Here is a 21,022-nt window from a genome sequence, read left to right as displayed (position 1 = left end):
CTATAACGACCTAATGAGCCTTAAATGTGCATAAATAGATTCGAATGAGTTTTAGAAAGTTAAAACTATGCATATTAATCATGTAATAAGAATCAAATGAGTCCTTAGGTTCTTTAGTTCAAAGTTGGGAGCGGAAATGTCATTTTAGCTCTAAACATGACCTATAACGACCCAATGAGCCTTAAATGTGCATACGTAGATTGGAATGAGTTTTAGAAGGTTAAAACTATGCATATTAATCATGTAATAAGAATCAAATGAGTCCTTAGGTTCTTTAGTTCAAAGTTGGGAGCGGAAATGTCATTTTAGCTCTAAACATGACCTATAACGACCTAATGAGCCTTAAATGTGCATAAATAGATTCGAATGAGTTTTAGAAAGTTAAAACTATGCATATTAATCATGTAATAAGAATCAAATGAGTCCTTAGGTTCTTTAGTTCAAAGTTGGGAGCGGAAATGTCATATTAATCAATATAGAACATAGAGAGTGTAAAAGTGTTCTCACCATAAGAAGTGTTCTTACATAAGGAGGTGTTCTCACCGGATTCCTCCCCTATATATAAATAAATAAATATATATATATATATATATATATATATATATATATATATATATATATATATATATATATATATATAAAGAAAAAAGAGGAGATGAACGATGAATGTTCAATAAGCACTTGTGTCTTCATGCATAATCCAGGTATAAATTATTTGAACTTTCCCCAACCTATTGTAATACTCCGTATTTCTGAACTTACCTCTCCCAAAAAAGTAAATGCTCTCAATGCACCTCAATGCAAGAGCATACATGCATATTAGCAATATAAGCTAACAGTAAAGCCTAGAAAAGAGCATCACAAAATCACTCTCGGCAAAATCGTAGTCAGTATAGCCTCTGATCCCAACCTTTCAATAGATGTTAACAGTATCAGCCTGGTTAATATCAAGGTATGAGTGTTTAGAGATTTTAATGACAGTATCTCTACTTTTACTATAGCTACTAACTGCTATAACATTCCAGAATCCAGAAACTTCACCAGAAAAAAAAGCTCTTTTGAAAACGCCTTTTATCCTTCTTTTGATCAAGGGTAACTATTGCATAGATCATGGCCTCCAGCCGCACTAACAGTCATATCTTCACAAGTCATAAGTTATTATTTCCCTCGTTGATTCATATCACAGCAACCTGTATAATAATGTTAAATGGTGCTTGAAACTAAAACTTGTTAAATTCTTACCACAAGGGATCATTCAACTGCAGGTGTGCAACAATGCCTCTGCATGTCCTTAAAGGAAGCATTCCAGACAGGTCAGCTAGCATGTCAACTCTAGCCCCAAGACAAACTATCACAACATCATATTCATCTGGATGAACAAACTGCAGCCAGTCAGCTCAATGGAAGGCACACTCTATCGCTCGTTTAAAGACAGAATGAGAAATAACCTCCCACTTCAGTTAGTGAAGTGACAACTTTCTTGTGCAAAGCTATTTCCTTGCCAGGGAAACCTGTTGATGACAACCTCTTGGCCAAATGTTCACTTGCAAGAAAAAGTGCCTGGCATAAAAAAATCAATCAAATACATATACCACATACATATGCTCAGCACATAATATGATAATACAATTAGTGAGATGATCCTCACACCTTAAGATAGTGGTGGGGATTAACATTCACAGCTTTAGGCATAAAGAAGGCTCTGTTCAAAGGCGTAGATAAATTTGGTATAAGCTCTCTTGCAGCAACTTCATCAACGGCCTGTATTGGACAACTTGCTAGACAATTTTGAGCATTCTGCATATAACAATCAACCCGAGTTTATCCATTTTGGAGACATATTCTTATTTACATCCCACATTCTGCAAATTAGGTGAAGATAAATTACTTGATGCATGACATCCAAAATCTTTTCACTAACAGCTGGTCTCAATATGCCCCTGAAGTGAAGCTTACACCATGAGATATTTCACTAAGAATTATATTATAAGCATTGGCTTTATGAGATAAATTCAAGAAAAAAGACTAACGTTCTTCGAACAATGAAATCAGTAGTGTTGAGTGGAAAGTGAGGACTAGAAGCTGCCGTGGCAGCAGCTTCTGCAACATTTAGAAGATTCAAAAACTCAGTCCAGCATTCTTCACCCCTCCATAGAAGCTTCACTGATATAATATATGATGACTTAATGAGAAAAGAATCCAAAATAGTAAATATGGACAACATGAATTATTCACATAAAAAAAACAGTAACCTTTAGGGGAATAGGGGTGAACGAGGCCTCCAGCAACACCAGAAGCGCCGCCAGCAATGCCAACATCATCAAAAATGTCAACTTTTACTTTCAATTCTTTGGGGCTGTGCTGCCAAAACAAACAAACTATCGTATCTTAAAATTGAATACCCTGGTTTATGAAAACTGAAATGCAAGTATAATTGAAATACCCTAATTTGTGAAAACTGAAATGCAAGTATAATTGAAATACCCAATTTAAAAACTGAAATGCATGGTATAATTATAATTGAAAGAGAAAGGTTGAGAGTTGAGAAGAGAGAGATGCGTACGAATAGCAAATGCCACGCCACGGACAAGCCAGCAAAGCCGGCACCGAGCACAGCGCACCTAGTTCGCCAAGAAAACTAACCTAGCACGAGAAATTCAAACAAAAATGAAATTCAAGCAGGAATTCAAACAAAAAACAGATGGAGTTAGGTCGAGCAGGAATTCAAACAACAAACAGGGGCAATTAGGTCGATGAACAAGGGAAATCAAACAAAAATGAAATGAAGTGGAAAATGCACGAGAAAAAAGAGGATTATTACCCAAATAATTGCAAATAAAAACTAACCTAGCTTCACAAATCGATTGTGTGAAACAGATGGAGTCGCGCGAAGGTAGGAAAGACGACGGTGGGGAAACTCTCCTTCAGATGGTGGTGGTGGAGCCGCGCGGTGAGGAAGGTGGTGGTGGTGGTTATGGTGGTGGTGGAGTCGCGCGGTGAGGATAGGTATGCGTTGGAAGAGATGTGAAGTACGACGAGATGTGAAGAGATCTAGCTTATCTGTTTGGCGGTGGTTGTAATTGATTTAAATTTAATGTAGCCTATTGAGGCGGGCAATTAAAAGCCCCCTTCAACAGAAAGACCCTATTGAGGCGGGCAATTAAAAGCCCCCTTCAACAGCTTCTTTCTATTGAGGCGGGCAAGGAAAGCCCCCTTCAACAGCTTCTGTAGAAGCGAACACCACAAAAGCCCGCCTCAATAGAATAGTAAAATATTTGACCCGCGTTGACTAAGTAGCTATTGAGGCGCGCTTATGTATGCCCCCCTCAACAAGGGGGCTACAACAGGGGTTTTTTCCACTAGTGTGTTGTCATGATGGCCAGAGGGTTGCGGTTATGTATATGAAATTCTCCATAGCTAACTCCTATGATTTGAGTGGAATCAGTTTAGGACCTTAGGCGAGGCGAGGGACTGTGAGTCTATGATTATATTCAGTGATTTATAAGCAGTATGATATGCAAGGTCGTTTTTTTGCTTGGCTAGTCAAACACGGGTCAGAAGATAGAAGATAGAAGATGTATTACAGGAGATTAATCTTTTGTACAATAGGGTACAAATGGATTTGCTTTGAAATGAAGTAGTTCACCGTAACACATTTTTGGGCATGCTTAAACATGCTATCCTATATTTTCTTTTTCTCTTAAGAGAGTCGAATTCAACAACTGTTTCGGGTTTAGTAATCTTTCTTTATTAATTTAATTAAAAAATGTGTGCTATGCATATATTACACAGTAAATACACTATCTTTGCAGAGTCCACTCGGTTTGCTTCAGATATGAAAGCGTTAAGTGATGATTGTGGACGGTTCATCCTTTCCTCCTAGACATATAAATTCAAGCAAACAAGGTATGCTACTATCTAATTCATAGACTATCTGGCTAAGACATGGTTTTAACTTAAAGACTAGGCATTTAAGGACTTAGATGCCATTAAATTGAACGTATTGCTGGTGGATTGAGAAGGTGGAACAACCCGCCATGGTACTCAAAGCAGATACCTTCAACTCCATAGGATTCAACAGTTTTACGTAAAGATTTTGACAAGGTTTATTAAAATTGTTGAATTTTCATTTTCTCTTAGTTTCAGCGTCATAATAACCCAAACTTCTCCCCTTGCTTTGCTACTCGGTCATTCTGACTTGCTCCTGACCTAAGATCTTCTTTATATTGAAGGAAATAATGCCCTTGGTCCAAATATGCATTCAATGCTAAGTCTATTAAATGCGGTTCAGTATTAATTAATTAAAAAAGTTAATAATTCAGTGAGATCAAGTGAGCTGAATGCCTAGCTAGAGGCCCGCTTCAGTTCAAGTGGAATTAATAATATTAATCCACAGCTTACTCTTGACTGAACCCGTAGGGTCATACAAATAGTACGTGAACGGATCAAGTATTTAAGTGAATATATTATTCTATTTATGAATATTCGGAAACGGCGGATCTCAGTTCCAGTGGAAGCTAAAACCGTCAAAAGGAAAAATATGAATACTCCGGAAATGATGATATTGCCGGAAACGGAAATATGGATCGTAACGGAAAATATAAATATTATCAAAGTCGTACATGTTGCCGGAAACGGAAACATGGTACGTATCAGAAAATATTATCGGAAATAGAAACATTGCCGGAATCGGAAATATTGCCGGAAACGGAAATATTACCGGAATCGGAAATATTGTCGGAATCGGAAATAAATTTCGGAATCGGAAATATTAAATATTTGTTCGAATCGGAAATAAATTCCGAAATCGGAAATATTAAATATTGTTCGAATCGAAAAACGAATCGGAAGCGCGACGTACGAAACGATCGTGGGACGATCTTGCTAGACGCAAGACCCATCACGAAGCAAGGCCCGCGCCTAGCGTAGCCCGCGCGCACAAGCAAGCAGCAAGACAGGCCCAGCGCGCAAGCGGCGAGGCAGGCCCAGCGCGCAAGCGAGCAAGGCAGGCCCAACGCAAGCGAGCAGCGCCCACGATGGGCCGCGTGCTGCCAGCGCCCAGCCTTGGGCCTAGCCGCGCACCAGTGCCCCTTGTGGGCTGCTTGAATGCGATGCTATGTACGACTGAGTCCTTGGTCGTTTAGGATTTCTTGCTTAAATCGTTTTCCCTAATTCTACTCGATTTGAATGTTTTGTTAAATCTGAAACACTTAGGTGTTTGATTAAACATTAAATTCTAATAGATTAAGTTAACTAGAATCCTAATGGATATAATTATTTGAGTCCTAGTAGAAATTTAAGTCCGTTATTTCCACCCTATAACTACGTGGTTCATGATCACAATTTATATACAACAATTCAATAAGTATTCATATAGATTAAGTTCAAATGGGAATTTAATAATTTGTCTAAATTAATAATTAACCTTTCCGAATAAACATAATACCTTAGAGAATATCCTAGTTGGTTGAATCTAAGGCGGATCCGAACGTGTTGTGGACTATCTACGGAGGGGTGACATTTGGAGTCCTAAATTTGTTCTTGTTCGGTCCGGGAGCAGCTAGGGAAGGCACGCATCACATGTATGTATCCTAAATTATGCTAATTGACTATATGGCAATTAATTTGGAATCCTGGCTTTATGGTTTTTTCGCATGAAATATATGATTTATATTTGTCATAACCTAAGATATATGACATGAACAATTTGTTCTCTTCTTATTTTTGCAGAATATGAAATTACTTTTTTAGATTTCTTCTTATTTTCTAATTTATGGTAGACTTATATCTTCTCGAAATTAGTTTAACTTTTGATTTATTAACCTACTCTCTTGACTTCTTTCAGTCTGTACTTAAAAGATTAATGACATATGTCCCATTTTGTGTACTTCTGTCGGATGAATTGGATTCATCACTTGTAGTTGTTGTAGCATCACGTCACTTGGAAGAAATGGAAGGAGCTTACGAATGGGGTTTATAGTTGCACTCCTTTTGCATTGGACAGGAGGTGAATATCCCTTTGCAATCCAGATGTAAAAAAAAATCAGCAGTTGTTGCTCAAGCTAAACTACTATGCTAATTTTTTTCATTTTTCCCCCTAAAAAAATAAAACAAAAAACTAGGCGGTGTTTGTTTTGTGGGAGTTTGAAGGTGGGAATTGTAGTTTTAATCCCAAGTCCTCAAAGTTCCATGTTTTTTTAAAGGAAATAAAAATAAAGGGTTGGTGGGAATGGGTTAAAGGATATTTTCCTTCTATTCCCTATCCCATCATTCACCTTACCATATCTAGTAAGGCTCTGTTTCTTTGTTTTGACACACCATTCCATTGGTGTGTCCCCGAGCAGTCAATTCAGAAAAAATACCGCATCCTTTAAGATGGTCATCAAACTCGTGGCTAAGATATTCACCTCCTTGATCCGATCTTAGAGCTTTGATTTTCTTACGTTGATTCTTTACTTCATTCTGAAATTTTTTGACTTTCTCAAATGATTCAGACTTGTGTTTCATTAAGTAAATACAACCATATTTACTGAAATCATCCATAAACGTTATGAAGTAGGTAAAATCTGAAGGAAATAATGCCCTTGGTCCAAGTATGCATTCTATGTTAAGTCTAATAAATGCGGTTCAGTATTAATTAACAAGTTAATAATTCAGTGAGATCAAGTGAGCTGAATGCCTAGCTAGAGGCCGCTTCAGTTCTAGTGGAATTAATGATATTAATCCACAGCTTACTCTTGACTGAACCCGTAGGGTCACACAAATAGTACGTAAACGGATCAAGTATTTAATGGCATTAAATACTCCATCTATGAATATTCGAAACCGACGGATCTTGGTTTCAGTGGGAGCTAAGATCGTCACAGGCAAGAAATGAATACTCCGGAAACGATGATATTGCCGGAAACGGAAATATGGATCGTATCGGAAATATGAATATTATCCAAGTCGTAGATGTTGCCGGAAACGGAAACATGGTACGTATCGGAAAATATTATTGGAAATGGAAATATTACCAGAATCGGAAATATTGCCGGAAACGGAAATATTGTCAGAATCGGAAATATTACCGGAATCGGAAAATAATTCCGGAAACGGAAATATTAAATATTTGTTCGAAACGGAAATTAATTCCGGAATCGGAAATATTAAATATTGTTTGTATCGGAAATAAATTCCGGAACTGGAAATTTAATCGGAAGCGTATCGTACGAATTAGCATCGGACGAGGCCTGCCGGACGAAGGCCCAGCACGAAGCCGGGCCATCGCCCAGCAAGCACGCGCGCCACAAGCCCAGCCAAGGCAGCGCCCAGGCCTACCGCAAGGCAGGCCCAGCGCGCGCCAAGGCCACGGATGCGTGGGCCGCGCTGCGTGGGCTGCTGCTCGCACGCGCATGGGCAGCCCTTGTGGCTGCCGTGTGTGTGTGAGTTTGTGCTCATGCGTGATTCCTAAATCTACAAGAGTTAGTGTATGATTAAATTTCTATTCCTAATTGGATAAATTAATTAAATAGAATTCATGTAGGATTCTAAATTAAATTAATTCGTATCCTACTAGGATTACGATTCCTTTTCCATAACTCTATAAATAAAGGCCTAGGGGTCATTATTTATACACAAGTTTTAAGTATTCAAAACTAAAATTTTAAGCAGAAAAATCAGCCAATATTCTTGCCTACCTAACCGAAAATATTAGAACCTTAAGGGCGATTCTAGTTGGTCAATCTTAAGGCGGATCCGGACGTGCTGTGGACTATCTACGGAGGGACGACACTTGGAGTCCTAAAGACTTGTTCTTGTTCGGTTCGGGCGCAGCTAGGGAAGGCACGCAACAAAGAGTATGCATCTAAACTATGCTAAATGATTATGTGTAAATAATATGTTTCCTGGCTTTATGGTTTTTCCGCATGATTTATGAACTGTCATATGAATCATAACCTAACAGTGGTATCACGAGCCCCTTATTATTTTCATAATCTAAATTGCATGAACATGGTTAAATATTACAAATTTGCAAGAATTAAAAGGGGTGATTAATTTTCGTAATTGTTAATTAATTGCAAATTGCGTTTATTTAATTATACGTACGCAGTTTTTCGGCAGTTTCTTCGTTACTCATCCGAATTGAGTGATTTTTGTGTCAATTTCGCATGTAAAAGGCATTCTAAAATTTTGACAAAAATAATATTTTTCTGCCGAACCCAGAATTCTCAAATTCGAAGCCTAACTATGACTTTTCGAAGGTTTTAGTTTTTCGAATGCAAAATTTCGTAAATTTAAGATGTTAAATTAAATATTTGCGATTCTTGTTGATAAATCTTGAATTTTTGATTGACCTATTGCATATGTTTAACAAGTTTGAATGCCTAGTCTTGTTAATTATGCAATCTAATTTGTAATTATGATTAATTTGTTGAAAATTAGAATAATTTAGAATTAATTTGATTTTCATAATTAATTGTAATTTAATTAGAAACCTATGATTAAAAACCACCATAAAAATTGTAAATTTACGATAAATTTTAAATTTTTATGACCTAGACTTGAATCCATAACAATCGGAAATCAATTGGATAATAAATTTTCGATTTTTTCGCCCTAAAATTATGAAATTAATATTATTTATTAATTTGTCATTAATTTTAAATATAAATTTTAAATTTTTATGCGATTCGTTCATAAAACTTGCACGCACGAAGCAATGGACGCTTCGTGTTACCCTTAAGGGGTGTTGTATAATGCGGGCATGCGACGACGAGCAAGGGAGCTCGTCGCCCGTGCGGCACGAATGCAATGAGCAAGGGCGTAGTGCACGAGCACAAGGCAGCAGCCCTGCCTTGTGTCGTGTGCCACGAGCAATGAACGAATGGGCATGGGCGAAGGGCGAGCCAAGGCAGTGGCGTGTGGGCAGCAAGCGAGCTGCGCCACAACGCGCGCTGCCTCGCACAAGAGCGCGCAGCCTCGCGCGCAGCGAGCGCAAGCTCGCGTGCCACGAGCGCTGCGCCCAGAATTACTCGCGCGCACAGCGCGCGATGTCGCCCGCCCAGCGAGCGATGTCGCGCGCCCAGCGAGCGATGGCTCGCGCGCCCAGCGAGCGATGTCGCGCGCCCAGCGAGCGATGGCTCGCGCGCCCAGCGAGCGATGTCGCGCGCCCAGCGAGCGATGTCGCGCGCGCGCACTGCAAGCGATAGCTCGCGTGCGATGAGCGCTGGCGCGCGCAGCGAGCATCAGTGCGTGCGGAGGCTTGCGATAGGGAAGCAGCAGCTATGCGACGAGCGCATGGGCTGCGCGCACATGGCCAGCAATGGCTGTGTGCGTACGGTCCATGGGCGTGCAACGCGTAGGGTGTTTGCGTTACGATTAGATCGTTTTGAATGTTTAATTTGAAAATTTCAGTTCACGTAATTTTAATTAATTTTAAAATTAATAATTTGAATTATTTTCTTGGATTTTAATTTTGAATATTATAATTATAATAAATGTTATTTATTCTAATTATTTTACTAAAATTAAAATCATGAATTAATTTAAATACGACTGAAATTAAATTAAATTTTTGGATTCAATTATAAATTGATATGAGCTTTAAATTTTAATTAAATTTGTATGTTTCCGGTTAGACTAGAAATACATTTTTATGTTTAAAATTGGTAAAGCATATGAATTTATTGGTTTAAGTGGGAGCGCTTTTTAGTCATAAACTCTTGATTAGGTCTACAAATCCTTAAGGTTAAAACAACTTGATTAGAATTAATAAGGACTGAATAATTGGTAGATTATTGGTGCCCTTGATTAATTGCTGCAAATGTTTACGTGATGCATAATGTGTTTTACTAACCAGCTATGTGGGCCATTCATGATAATGAATGGGTGAATGGTATATATTGTATATGTACTGTTTTGCAGGTTATGAAGTGACTAGTATGGCCCAAATAGGATAGAAAATATGGTCTGCGTACCATTAATTTGAATGTAATTGGTCTAAAGTACCAAAGTTATTTTTCAATTCAAATATGGTCTGCGAACCATCAAATAGTTGTAATTAGTTATAGCTTATCCTATTTGAAGAAAATGGTGCCTCCCACGGAGATTTTCAAGACGGACTTTGAAGTCAAAGCTTCAAGATGAAGTCGGGCCATACTAGATCACAAATATCTTATGCATGTTTTAAGTTATTTATTGTTTTAAATATGTCTTAAAATGCATGAGATCAAAAGCTTGATTATGTTGCATGATTAAGGATTTTAGTTCACTTAAAATCTAACCAACATAGTAAGAGCCTTAAGTTCCAAACTTAAAAATTGAGTTAAAAGGTGCCATGCCAAAATATACACTTGCTTGGATATCCTTTACATCAATCTAGTAATAGTTTTCGCTCAGCGAGGTGTTACTTATTGGTCCTAAAGGGGCAAGGTACACAAATAATTGTGAGTACATGTTAGTTTTGGTGAAACTCAACGATATAAGTAAGGAGTCCTTTTATGTCGTGGCAAATTCGATAGGTTTACCTAATAAGTTCTTAGACGTACCTATCAACCAAGAATAGTTTCTAGACTATTAGCAAAAGGCTTTTGCTTACCTAAGATGTTCTAGGATTAAGTCGACAAACTGTGCTTAGTTCTTCAATGATTTTAGGATCTTGGAATCATTTTATTCACACCTGCCGGAACACTTAACTTGAATAAAATGCTTAATAAACATTGAATTATGCATGAATGCTAGAATTTAAGTTTATTAAGAGAAACTGTGAATGGTTATTTATTTGTTTATTCTTTTCAATTGTAGTTTTTAATATGGCAAACAACAATTCATTCAACATTCGATCAATTCTCGAAAAGGAGAAGTTGAACGGGAAAAACTTCCTTGACTGGCAAAGGAACTTGCAAATAGTTCTTATGCAGGAAGAAAAGGAGTATGTCCTAGATGAGGCGATGCCCGAAGCTCCAGGCGACGGGGTCACTCAGGCAGCCCTCAATCGTTGGATTGATGCCAACAAGGATGTGAAATGTCTAATGCTCGCCACCATGAGTGCGGATCTGCAGAAAACGTTCATCAACTCAGATGCTTTCACAATCATCAGTGAGTTGAAGAACATGTTCCAAGATCTGGCTCGAGTCGAAAGATTCGAGACTCATAGGCAAATTCTTGAGACCAAACTTAAGAAAGGCGAGCCCGTAAGTCCACATGTTCTCAAAATGATTGGACTCATTGAGAATATGAGTCGGCTGGATCAGCAATTTTCTCAGGAAATGGCTATAGACACCATCCTCCATTCTCTTCATAGCGGGTATGATCAGTTCAAACTGAACTACAGTATGAATAGTCTGGACAAAACGCTCACTGAGCTTCACGGTATGCTGAAAACCGCTGAAAAGACGCTCAAAAGTGATAAGCAGGATGTGCTTATGGTGCGTGGGGGCAAGTTCAAGAAATCTGGAAAGAAGAGGAATGCTAAGAAAGGTGGCAACAAGGCCAGCCCAACTAAGCAAACTGGCGCCAAATCTGCAAAGAGAAAGGTCAGTCAACCCACTTCTGAATCCGAATGCTTCTACTACAAGAAGAAGGGGCATTGGAAAAGAGATTGCTTGAAGCTAAAGGAAGATCAGAAGAACGGAACAGTCGTTCCATCTTCAGGTATTTTCGTTATAGACTGTATACTTGCTAATTCAACTTCTTGGGTATTAGATACAGGTTGTGGCTCACACTTATGTTCCAATCCACAGGGACTAAGAAGAAGTAGAAAGTTAAGCAAGGGTGAAGTCGACCTACGAGTGGGAAATGGAGCACGGATTGCTGCATTAGCTGTAGGAACTTACTATTTGTCGTTGCCCTCCGGGCTAGTTTTGGAACTGGAAGAATGTTTCCATGTTCCAAGTCTTACTAAAAACATCATTTCAGTTTCTTGCTTAGATGCTAAGGGATTTTCCTTTATAATAAAAGACAATAGTTGTTCGTTTTATTTTAAAGAGATGTTTTATGGATCTGCTAGATTAGTCAATGGACTTTATTTATTAGATCACGACAAACAAGTATATAACATAAATACCAAAAAGGCCAAAAAGGATGATTCAGATCTCACCTATCTGTGGCATTGTCGATTAGGCCATATAAACTTGAAACGCTTAGAAAGACTTCAAAGGGAAGGAATTCTAGAACCATTTGACTTAGAGGATTATGGTAAATGCGAATCATGTTTACTTGGCAAAATGACAAAGCAACCTTTCTCTAAAGTTGGAGAAAGAGCAAATGAACTATTGGGTTTAATCCATACAGATGTATGTGGACCAATGAGTACAAACGCTAGAGGTGGTTTCAGCTACTTTATCACTTTAACTGATGACTTCAGTAGGTATGGTTATGTCTACCTAATGAAGCATAAGTCTGAATCCTTTGACAAATTCAAGGAATTTCAGAGTGAAGTAGAGAATCAATTAGGCAAGAAGATCAAGGCACTGCGGTCTGATAGAGGCGGTGAATATCTGAGCTATGAATTTGATGACCATCTGAAAGAATGTGGAATTCTATCAGAATTGACTCCTCCTGGAACACCACAATGGAACGGTGTGTCAGAACGGAGGAACAGAACCTTGCTAGACATGGTCAGGTCAATGATGGGTCAGGCCGAACTTCCATTAGAATTTTGGGGACATGCACTAAATACAGCTGCACTCACTATAAATAGAGCTCCGTCTAAAGCTGTCGAAAAGACTCCATACGAATTATGGTTTGGAAAGCCTCCAAATGTGTCTTTTCTTAAGATTTGGGGATGTGAAGTATACGTCAAACGATTAATTTCAGACAAACTTCATCCAAAATCTGACAAATGTATCCTTGTGGGCTATCCAAAGGAAACAAAGGGGTATTACTTCTACAATACATCTGAGAACAAAGTGTTTGTTGCTCGAGATGGTGTCTTTTTGGAGAAGGATCACATTTCCAAAATGACAAGTGGGAGAAAAGTAGACCTCGAAGAAATTCGAGTCGAACAACAAACTCTAGAGAATGCTCAAGATGACATTCAGGATGAAACTCAGAGATCTTTAGAAGAATCTGGTGAGAATCATGGTCAATCTAGAAATGTTACCCCGCGTAGATCGCAAAGATATAGATCTCAACCGGAAAGGTACTTAGGTATTTTGACGAACGAGAGCTATGACGTTCTATTACTTGAAAGTGATGAACCTGCGACTTACAAGCAAGCTATGACGAGCCCTAGCTCCAAGCAATGGCAAGAAGCCATGCAATCTGAATTAGACTCCATGTCTGAAAACCAAGTATGGGATTTGGTCGATTTGCCAGATGGCTATCAAGCCATTGGAAGCAAATGGGTTTTCAAACTGAAAAAGGACAAGGATGGGAAACTTGAAGTTTTCAAAGCTAGATTGGTTGCAAAAGGTTACAGGCAAGTCCACGGTGTGGATTACGATGAAACCTTTTCACCAGTTGCAATGCTAAAGTCTATTCGAATAATGTTAGCAATCGCTGCATATTACGATTACGAAATATGGCAGATGGATGTCAAAACTGCTTTCTTAAACGGCGTTTTAACAGAAACTGTGTTTATGACACAGCCTGAAGGTTTTGAGGATCCAAAGAATGCTAAAAAGGTATGCAAGCTAAAGAAGTCAATCTACGGATTGAAGCAGGCATCCAGGAGCTGGAATATGCGTTTTGATAAAGCAGTCAGTGACTTTGGTTTCATCAAGAACGCGGACGAATCTTGTGTATACAAGAAGGTCAGTGGGAGCAAAATTGCTTTCCTAGTATTATATGTCGACGACATATTGCTTATCAGAAATGACATTCCTATGTTGAACTCTGTCAAGATTTGGCTTGGGAAATGTTTTTCGATGAAGGATCTAGGAGAAGCACAGTACATATTGGGCATCAAGATTTACAGAGATAGATCTAAAAAGATGATTGGACTTAGTCAAAGCACTTATATCAATAAGGTGCTTGATAGGTTCAAGATGGCGGACTCCAAGCGAGGCTACCTACCCATGTCTCATGGAATGACTCTAAGCAAGACTCAGTGCCCAAAAACACTTGATGAGCGTAGACGAATGAATGGGATTCCATATGCATCATTGATTGGTTCAATAATGTATGCTATGATATGTACACGCCCGGATGTTGCGTACGCACTCAGTGCTACGAGCAGATACCAGTCAGACCCAGGAGAGGCGCATTGGACTGCTGCCAAGAACATTCTGAAGTACCTGAAAAGGCACAAAGATGACTTCCTGGTCTATGGTGGAGATGATGAATTAATTGTTAAAGGCTATACGGACGCAAGTTTCCAAACCGACAAAGATGATTTCAGATCACAGTCTGGGTTTGTCTTCTGCCTCAACGGAGGAGCAGTAAGCTGGAAAAGTGCTAAGCAAAGCACCATTGCGGATTCTACAACTGAAGCGGAGTACATTGCTGCACATGAAGCAGCAAAGGAAGCTATATGGCTAAGGAAGTTCATAGGAGAACTTGGTGTAGTCCCCTCCATTAAAGGACCAATAGCCCTGTATTGTGATAATAACGGAGCTATTGCACAGGCAAAAGAGCCTAGACACCACCAGAGAGTCAAGCATGTACTTCGTAGATTTCACCTTCTACGAGAGTTCGTTGAAAGAAAAGAAGTCGAGATAAGCAAAATTGGAACTGATGACAACATATCAGATCCATTAACTAAACCTCTGCCGCAAGCGAAGCACAACTCGCACACTGCAGCTATGGGAATCAAGCATATTGGAGAATGGCTTTGATGTCTCTGTTTAATGTTTTAAAGTTTTAGAGTTTAAATCTTTGTAAAACATTATTGGTTAATCATTCACAATAAATGAAAGGAATTCATTTTTCCATTTAATTTGTGGTTTATTAAATGATGAGTCCCTTCAACTTGACGATATATTCAAGATAGACTGTCAGGACCAGTCCTGTGACTAAGAAATGTCTATCAAGTGAACTTGAATGTCAAAGGTTGAAAATGGTCCCTAATCGGAGTTTTCTATAAAATTGGACGCATAGAAAACGTTAGACGATTAGAATGCAAGATGACTAGTAGTTCTGTTTCTTGAACTATGTGGACATGGCAATGTCATAATCATTTGCATAGATACTTACTTTGGGAAGACTAGTATCGGACAAGACCTATGAAACTTTACTGTAAGAGATGAAAGTCTGTCATAAGTAAATTTCATTAAATTATTAGACACTAAATCCTCAATACCTGAGTGATTTGAGATTACTTGTTTGAGAACTGGTTGCTTTGACGTTGACCAACCGTCGCACCGTAAAAGGAGGCTATAAAGGCAACGCTCAGGTAATCACCTATCAAACGAAGTCTAATCTCAAGATCGCAAGATTGGGATTGTCCTCCCATAAATCGGGAAGAGATGCTTAAAAGTTGTACAAGGCCACTCGGAGAGCTAGAAACTGTGAAATGCATGGCCGTGCTCGGATGAATCATAGGCTATGATTATCTGTTTATTTGATCAGTTGAACTCTGAAACCGAGGAACACCTCTGGACATAATAAGGATGACAACTCTTACCTTATGTTCAAGAGCAAGCATCGAGCGACAAAGGAATTAGGAAATGCACACTTGTCCCTAAGGACAAGTGGGAGACTGAAGGAAATAATGCCCTTGGTCCAAGTATGCATTCTATGTTAAGTCTAATAAATGCGGTTCAGTATTAATTAACAAGTTAATAATTCAGTGAGATCAAGTGAGCTGAATGCCTAGCTAGAGGCCGCTTCAGTTCAAGTGGAATTAATGATATTAATCCACAGCTTACTCTTGACTGAACCCGTAGGGTCACACAAATAGTACGTAAACGGATCAAGTATTTAATGGCATTAAATACTCCATCTATGAATATTCGGAACCGACGGATCTTGGTTTCAGTGGGAGCTAAGATCGTCACAGGCAAGAAATGAATACTCCGGAAACGATGATATTGCCGGAAACGGAAATATGGATCGTATCGGAAATATGAATATTATCCAAGTCGTAGATGTTGCCGGAAACGGAAACATGGTACGTATCGGAAAATATTATTGGAAATGGAAATATTACCAGAATCGGAAATATTGCCGGAAACGGAAATATTGTCAGAATCGGAAATATTACCGGAATCGGAAAATAATTCCGGAAACGGAAATATTAAATATTTGTTCGAAACGGAAATTAATTCCGGAATCGGAAATATTAAATATTGTTTGTATCGGAAATAAATTCCGGAACTGGAAATTTAATCGGAAGCGTATCGTACGAATTAGCATCGGACGAGGCCTGCCGGACGAAGGCCCAGCACGAAGCCGGGCCATCGCCCAGCAAGCACGCGCGCCACAAGCCCAGCCAAGGCAGCGCCCAGGCCTACCGCAAGGCAGGCCCAGCGCACGCCAAGGCCACGGATGCGTGGGCCGCGCTGCGTGGGCTGCTGCTCGCACGCGCATGGGCAGCCCTTGTGGCTGCCGTGTGTGTGTGAGTTTGTGCTCATGCGTGATTCCTAAATCTACAAGAGTTAGTGTATGATTAAATTTCTATTCCTAATTGGATAAATTAATTAAATAGAATTCATGTAGGATTCTAAATTCAATTAATTCGTATCCTACTAGGATTACGATTCCTTTTCCATAACTCTATAAATAAAGGCCTAGGGGTCATTATTTATACACAAGTTTTAAGTATTCAAAACTAAAATTTTAAGCAGAAAAATCAGCCAATATTCTTGCCTACCTAACCGAAAATATTAGAACCTTAAGGGCGATTCTAGTTGGTCAATCTTAAGGCGGATCCGGACGTGCTGTGGACTATCTACGGAGGGACGACACTTGGAGTCCTAAAGACTTGTTCTTGTTCGGTTCGGGCGCAGCTAGGGAAGGCACGCAACAAAGAGTATGCATCTAAACTATGCTAAATGATTATGTGTAAATAATATGTTTCCTGGTTTTATGGTTTTTCCGCATGATTTATGATGTGTCATATGAATCATAACCTAACAAAATCATCTCTATCTTTCACACTCATAGGCCCACATACGTCCGTATGTACTAGTCCTAGTAGTTCGCTTGCTCTTTCTCCCAACTTTGATAAAGGTTTCTTCGTCATTTAGACAAGTAAACAAGATTTTCATTGACTAATCTTCTCTAAGTCGAATGATTCTAGAAGTCCCTTCTTTTGAAGTTATTTTATGCGCGTTATGTATATATGGCCAAATCAACAATGCCACATATAGGTGAGATTTAAACCACCAGTTTTAGCCTTTTTGGTATTTATGTTATAGATTTGTTTGCTCGTATCAAGCACATATAGACCATTTTCTTGTTGTACAGAACCATAAAACATTCCATTCAAGTAAAATGAACAATTATTGTTCTCAAAACAAAAACTAAAACCTTTAGAATCCAAACTTAAAATGAAAATTATGTTTCTTGTGATACTAGAAACATAGTAACAATTTTCTAGTTCCAAAACAAAACCACTAAGCAAAGATATAAAATAAGATTCTACTGCTAATGCAACAATCCGTGCTCCATTTCCCACGAATAGATCCATCTCCCCTTTATCCATCTTTCTACTTCTCCTTAGTCCATGTGAATTGGAATATTAGTGTGAGCCACAACCAGTATCAAATACCCAAGTGTGAGGGAGTCGAAGGACGAGCGTAGTTTTCCTAAGAAAGTGGCTCGAACGACTTTCCCCTCGGGATGTGCAATCATATTATGTAAAACGGAACTAACTGTGGGTGTTAGCCTCTTTTTACTAGTCTTTAGGAGTCACCATTCATTTTTACAACTACGACGAAGAACACTGACAAAACCTGGTTATCGTGATATGCCTGACATGAGAACATATTTGATCACAACGGCCATAGGTTCCCTTGTGATCCCTGTTATGGAGAATTCTCAACGTAAATCAAGAGGAGTAGATATTGATAGTTCGGGGGATATTTACTAATACAAGGAGTGCCCAACATTAGCCTATGCGACGATCCTTACTAGCTAGTTCAATGTAACGACGAAAGGGACATGCGTTAGACGACATTAATAACATGAGTTGCTTTTAATGCACAAATAATTAACTGAAGATCGTAATAGTAATTTAAGTTAATTAAAGGTGCTTAACAATATTGGTTTGTCCAAGAATTATCTTATTAGGCTTGATTAATACAACAGGTTATGTGAACAGATTTATAATGGTGATAAAAGCGATAAAGAAGTACATTTCAGGTTACAATATAGCTTAGGCTATACTGCGGTAATCAGGAACACTAGCCACTTGTCTCTACTAGCCTTCCTTCTCTGCTTCGAACTCTCTGGTAACTGACTGACTGTTTGGTGAGATTCTTCCAGAGTTTCCTTTGAATTCCTTAGTTTAGGCTTAGGATTCAGTCAAATTTTCGATAGTATTTAGGCTGGGATGAGAAATTATGCGGACAGAGTCTGCTAGTGTGTTAATATGGAAGACGGTTGCGAATACGGGGCAGGGTGATGCTTCGGTCAATATTCAAGCTTTAGGGTATTTGGTGGTAATTGGCGATCGTTTCCGGATTTTAGAGGGTCGTATTTATTTTGTAATCGGTCTAAATAAGATAGACGTTTGAAGAGTTTGAGTTTTTATGAAAATAAAATGGCAGCGCCAGAAAATAGTGGCGCTGACCATGTGAGCGCTAAAATATTTTAGCGCATAACTTCGTAGCGCCATATTTGTTTTTGCTGAGTCACTGACATCTCATTCACAAACCTATATGTGCCGTATTTGGATGAGAACCAAACTGTAGCGCTATAATTTTATGGCGCTGGTGTTTGTGCGTTGGAATATTGCGGCTCGTGTATGCCATGCGCTAGAAATTTGTAGCGCTGGTGTTTTCTTTCCGCGCGATTCCAAATTTTTCTATTTTATTCTGAATATGTATCTCATTTATGGTTTTATCTCTTTGATGATACTAGTTGGAGTGCAAATCTTATATTTTCCTCATGGATTAAATGTAATGCAACGTAATCACTTGAAAATCTATCTTGTACAGTTACAATTTGGGTAGCGGTTAACCATGGCAGTTACCATAAGTAGTAGTTACTAAAAATAGACATATGGGTTTTAGGATTACGTTAGTAAGTCACAGGTTGTCGCATACTTAGAAAAGCGTAGGCAAGCAGGGTTTGGTTTCATCATAGAACACAACGCTTCGGGCCTAGGGACAAATGTAGGCGTCTACAGTTAGCCCCCACTTTGATTGAGTCTGGTTAAGACGATAATCGAAGTATTGGTAAATGGAGTGCGTCTGAAAACTTTGTCTGAATAAGACGAAATTTAGGCGAGGGCCTCACGAGCCCCGAGTGACAACATTTTATTTAAGGGTCATCACTAAGAATGTCAATAGTTTCCCCCGCGAATCAATGGGAACGCACTAACCTGAATTGATACTTTTCAAGGAGTCATTAAAGATGTTCAGATGGAGAATGGAGTTTTTCGAAAATGTAAACGATAAACTTAACTCTAGGATATGACTAGAAAATTGGAAACTAACACACGTTTTTTTTCGAGAGAGAAAACGGTCACAGAAATCTTTTGCTTAACTAACAAACGTCTTTTGGGAAGAGAAAAACGGTCACTGAACTCTTTTTCTTAACTAACACATGTCTTTTAGGAAGAGAAATTCGGTCACATAACTCTTTTTGACAACCACACATCTTTGGGAAGAGGAACTCTTTTTTGCAAGCACACGTCTTTTGGTGAAGAGAAATTCGGTCACGGAATTCTATGGTCTAACAAAGATCTTTTTCCGAAGAGGAAGACGGTCACAGAACTCTATGGGATAACACACGTCTTTTGGCGAAGAGGAAGACGGTCACTGAACTCTATGGGCTAACACATGTATTTTGGCGAAGAGGAATACGGTCATTAGCGAAGAGGAATACGGTCACTGAACTCTATGGGCTAACACATGTATTTTAGCGAATAGGAATACGGTCACGGAACTCTATTAGCATTTTTTTATAGGAAATGGAAAAAACTCGCGCACTCTCCTTTTTTAGGAAACGGAAAATTAGACTTAATTGGATTGATTTTTTGAAGTAACGTGGAACTTAATTTTATTTTTTGAAAATAAAAAATAATACGAAAATGAGGTTTGAAAACCGTCACCTGTATGGGTTACGGTTATTTCCCGAAATGTCGCTGTCTGTCGGTGGACTAACGAAATAAATTATTATTTTTTGAAAATAATATTTTGAAATATAGTTAATTATTCTTTCTATGGGAAGGAAATAGAGTAAACTTAATGGTTTTTCGCGGTATACAAAGGGAGAAATGGCCCAATAATTTTATGCAGGAGAATATTATTGCGCCAGATTTTTTTGGCGCGTGAGATGGGAGCGCTAGAATTTTCTAGCGCGTGTTCCTCAAGCGCTAGAGCACTGTGTTTCTTTATATACGGGTTTGCAACAGCAGTTTGGCCATTTCCGCGTTGCTGCAGTGGCATTTTTCGTCGATTCTCTCTACGGTTCTTCATCATTCTAGCCCCGGATTCAGTTTTTTACTCCACCAAAATTGTTCTAAAATATGTAAGTAATTTCGGATTTTAGTTGAGCTTTGGTTTGATTTGTGTAAAATTCATATAACATTTTATACTCAAATTGAATTGGGGCCTTTTGATTTTGGTCCAATTTCTTGCAATTAATTGTTTGCATGTGATATTTATGTATAAGTGTTCTAACATGTTAAATTTTGCAAGTATATTGATTTTGGGTGATTTTGAGCTTGCTCAAAATTAGCCCCCAAGTGTGCTTACTAATTGATGTTGGGGCACAAATGTAGGTATTCTTGATTTATTTCTTAAGGTCTACATGGCCTATGAGTGATAGAGAATGCATGAACTTTTATTCGGTGTTTTTATGATTAATTTTACATGTATGAGTTTACTACTATTTTTTTTACCTTAGTAGCATGTTCATGCTTAGGGAACAAAATTTTTTGATCTCACTGAAACTAGTTCGTTATGAATCTTTGTGGTCGAAAATTTAG

General features: G+C 38.6%; 1 protein-coding gene across 1 annotated transcript; it reads right to left on the bottom strand.

Moving 5' to 3' along the window:
• Window positions 1–858: 858 nt before the first annotated feature.
• On the bottom strand, window positions 859–4,069 carry LOC130463185 (uncharacterized). Its single transcript, XM_056832240.1, has 10 exons — window positions 4,058–4,069; window positions 3,800–3,879; window positions 2,564–2,621; window positions 2,253–2,361; window positions 2,031–2,163; window positions 1,889–1,940; window positions 1,651–1,797; window positions 1,449–1,560; window positions 1,243–1,369; window positions 859–937 (listed from the first exon to the last, which is right to left on the bottom strand). The coding sequence occupies exons 1-10, from the start codon at window positions 4,067–4,069 to the stop codon at window positions 859–861; spliced, it is 909 nt and encodes a 302-aa protein (XP_056688218.1).
• Between the last annotated feature and the right edge of the window lie 16,953 nt (window positions 4,070–21,022).

The sequence above is a fragment of the Spinacia oleracea genome, chromosome 6, assembly GCF_020520425.1.
Source record: "Spinacia oleracea cultivar Varoflay chromosome 6, BTI_SOV_V1, whole genome shotgun sequence".
Lineage (NCBI taxonomy): Eukaryota > Viridiplantae > Streptophyta > Magnoliopsida > Caryophyllales > Amaranthaceae > Spinacia > Spinacia oleracea.
This window is presented reverse-complemented; position numbering and strand designations above follow the sequence as displayed.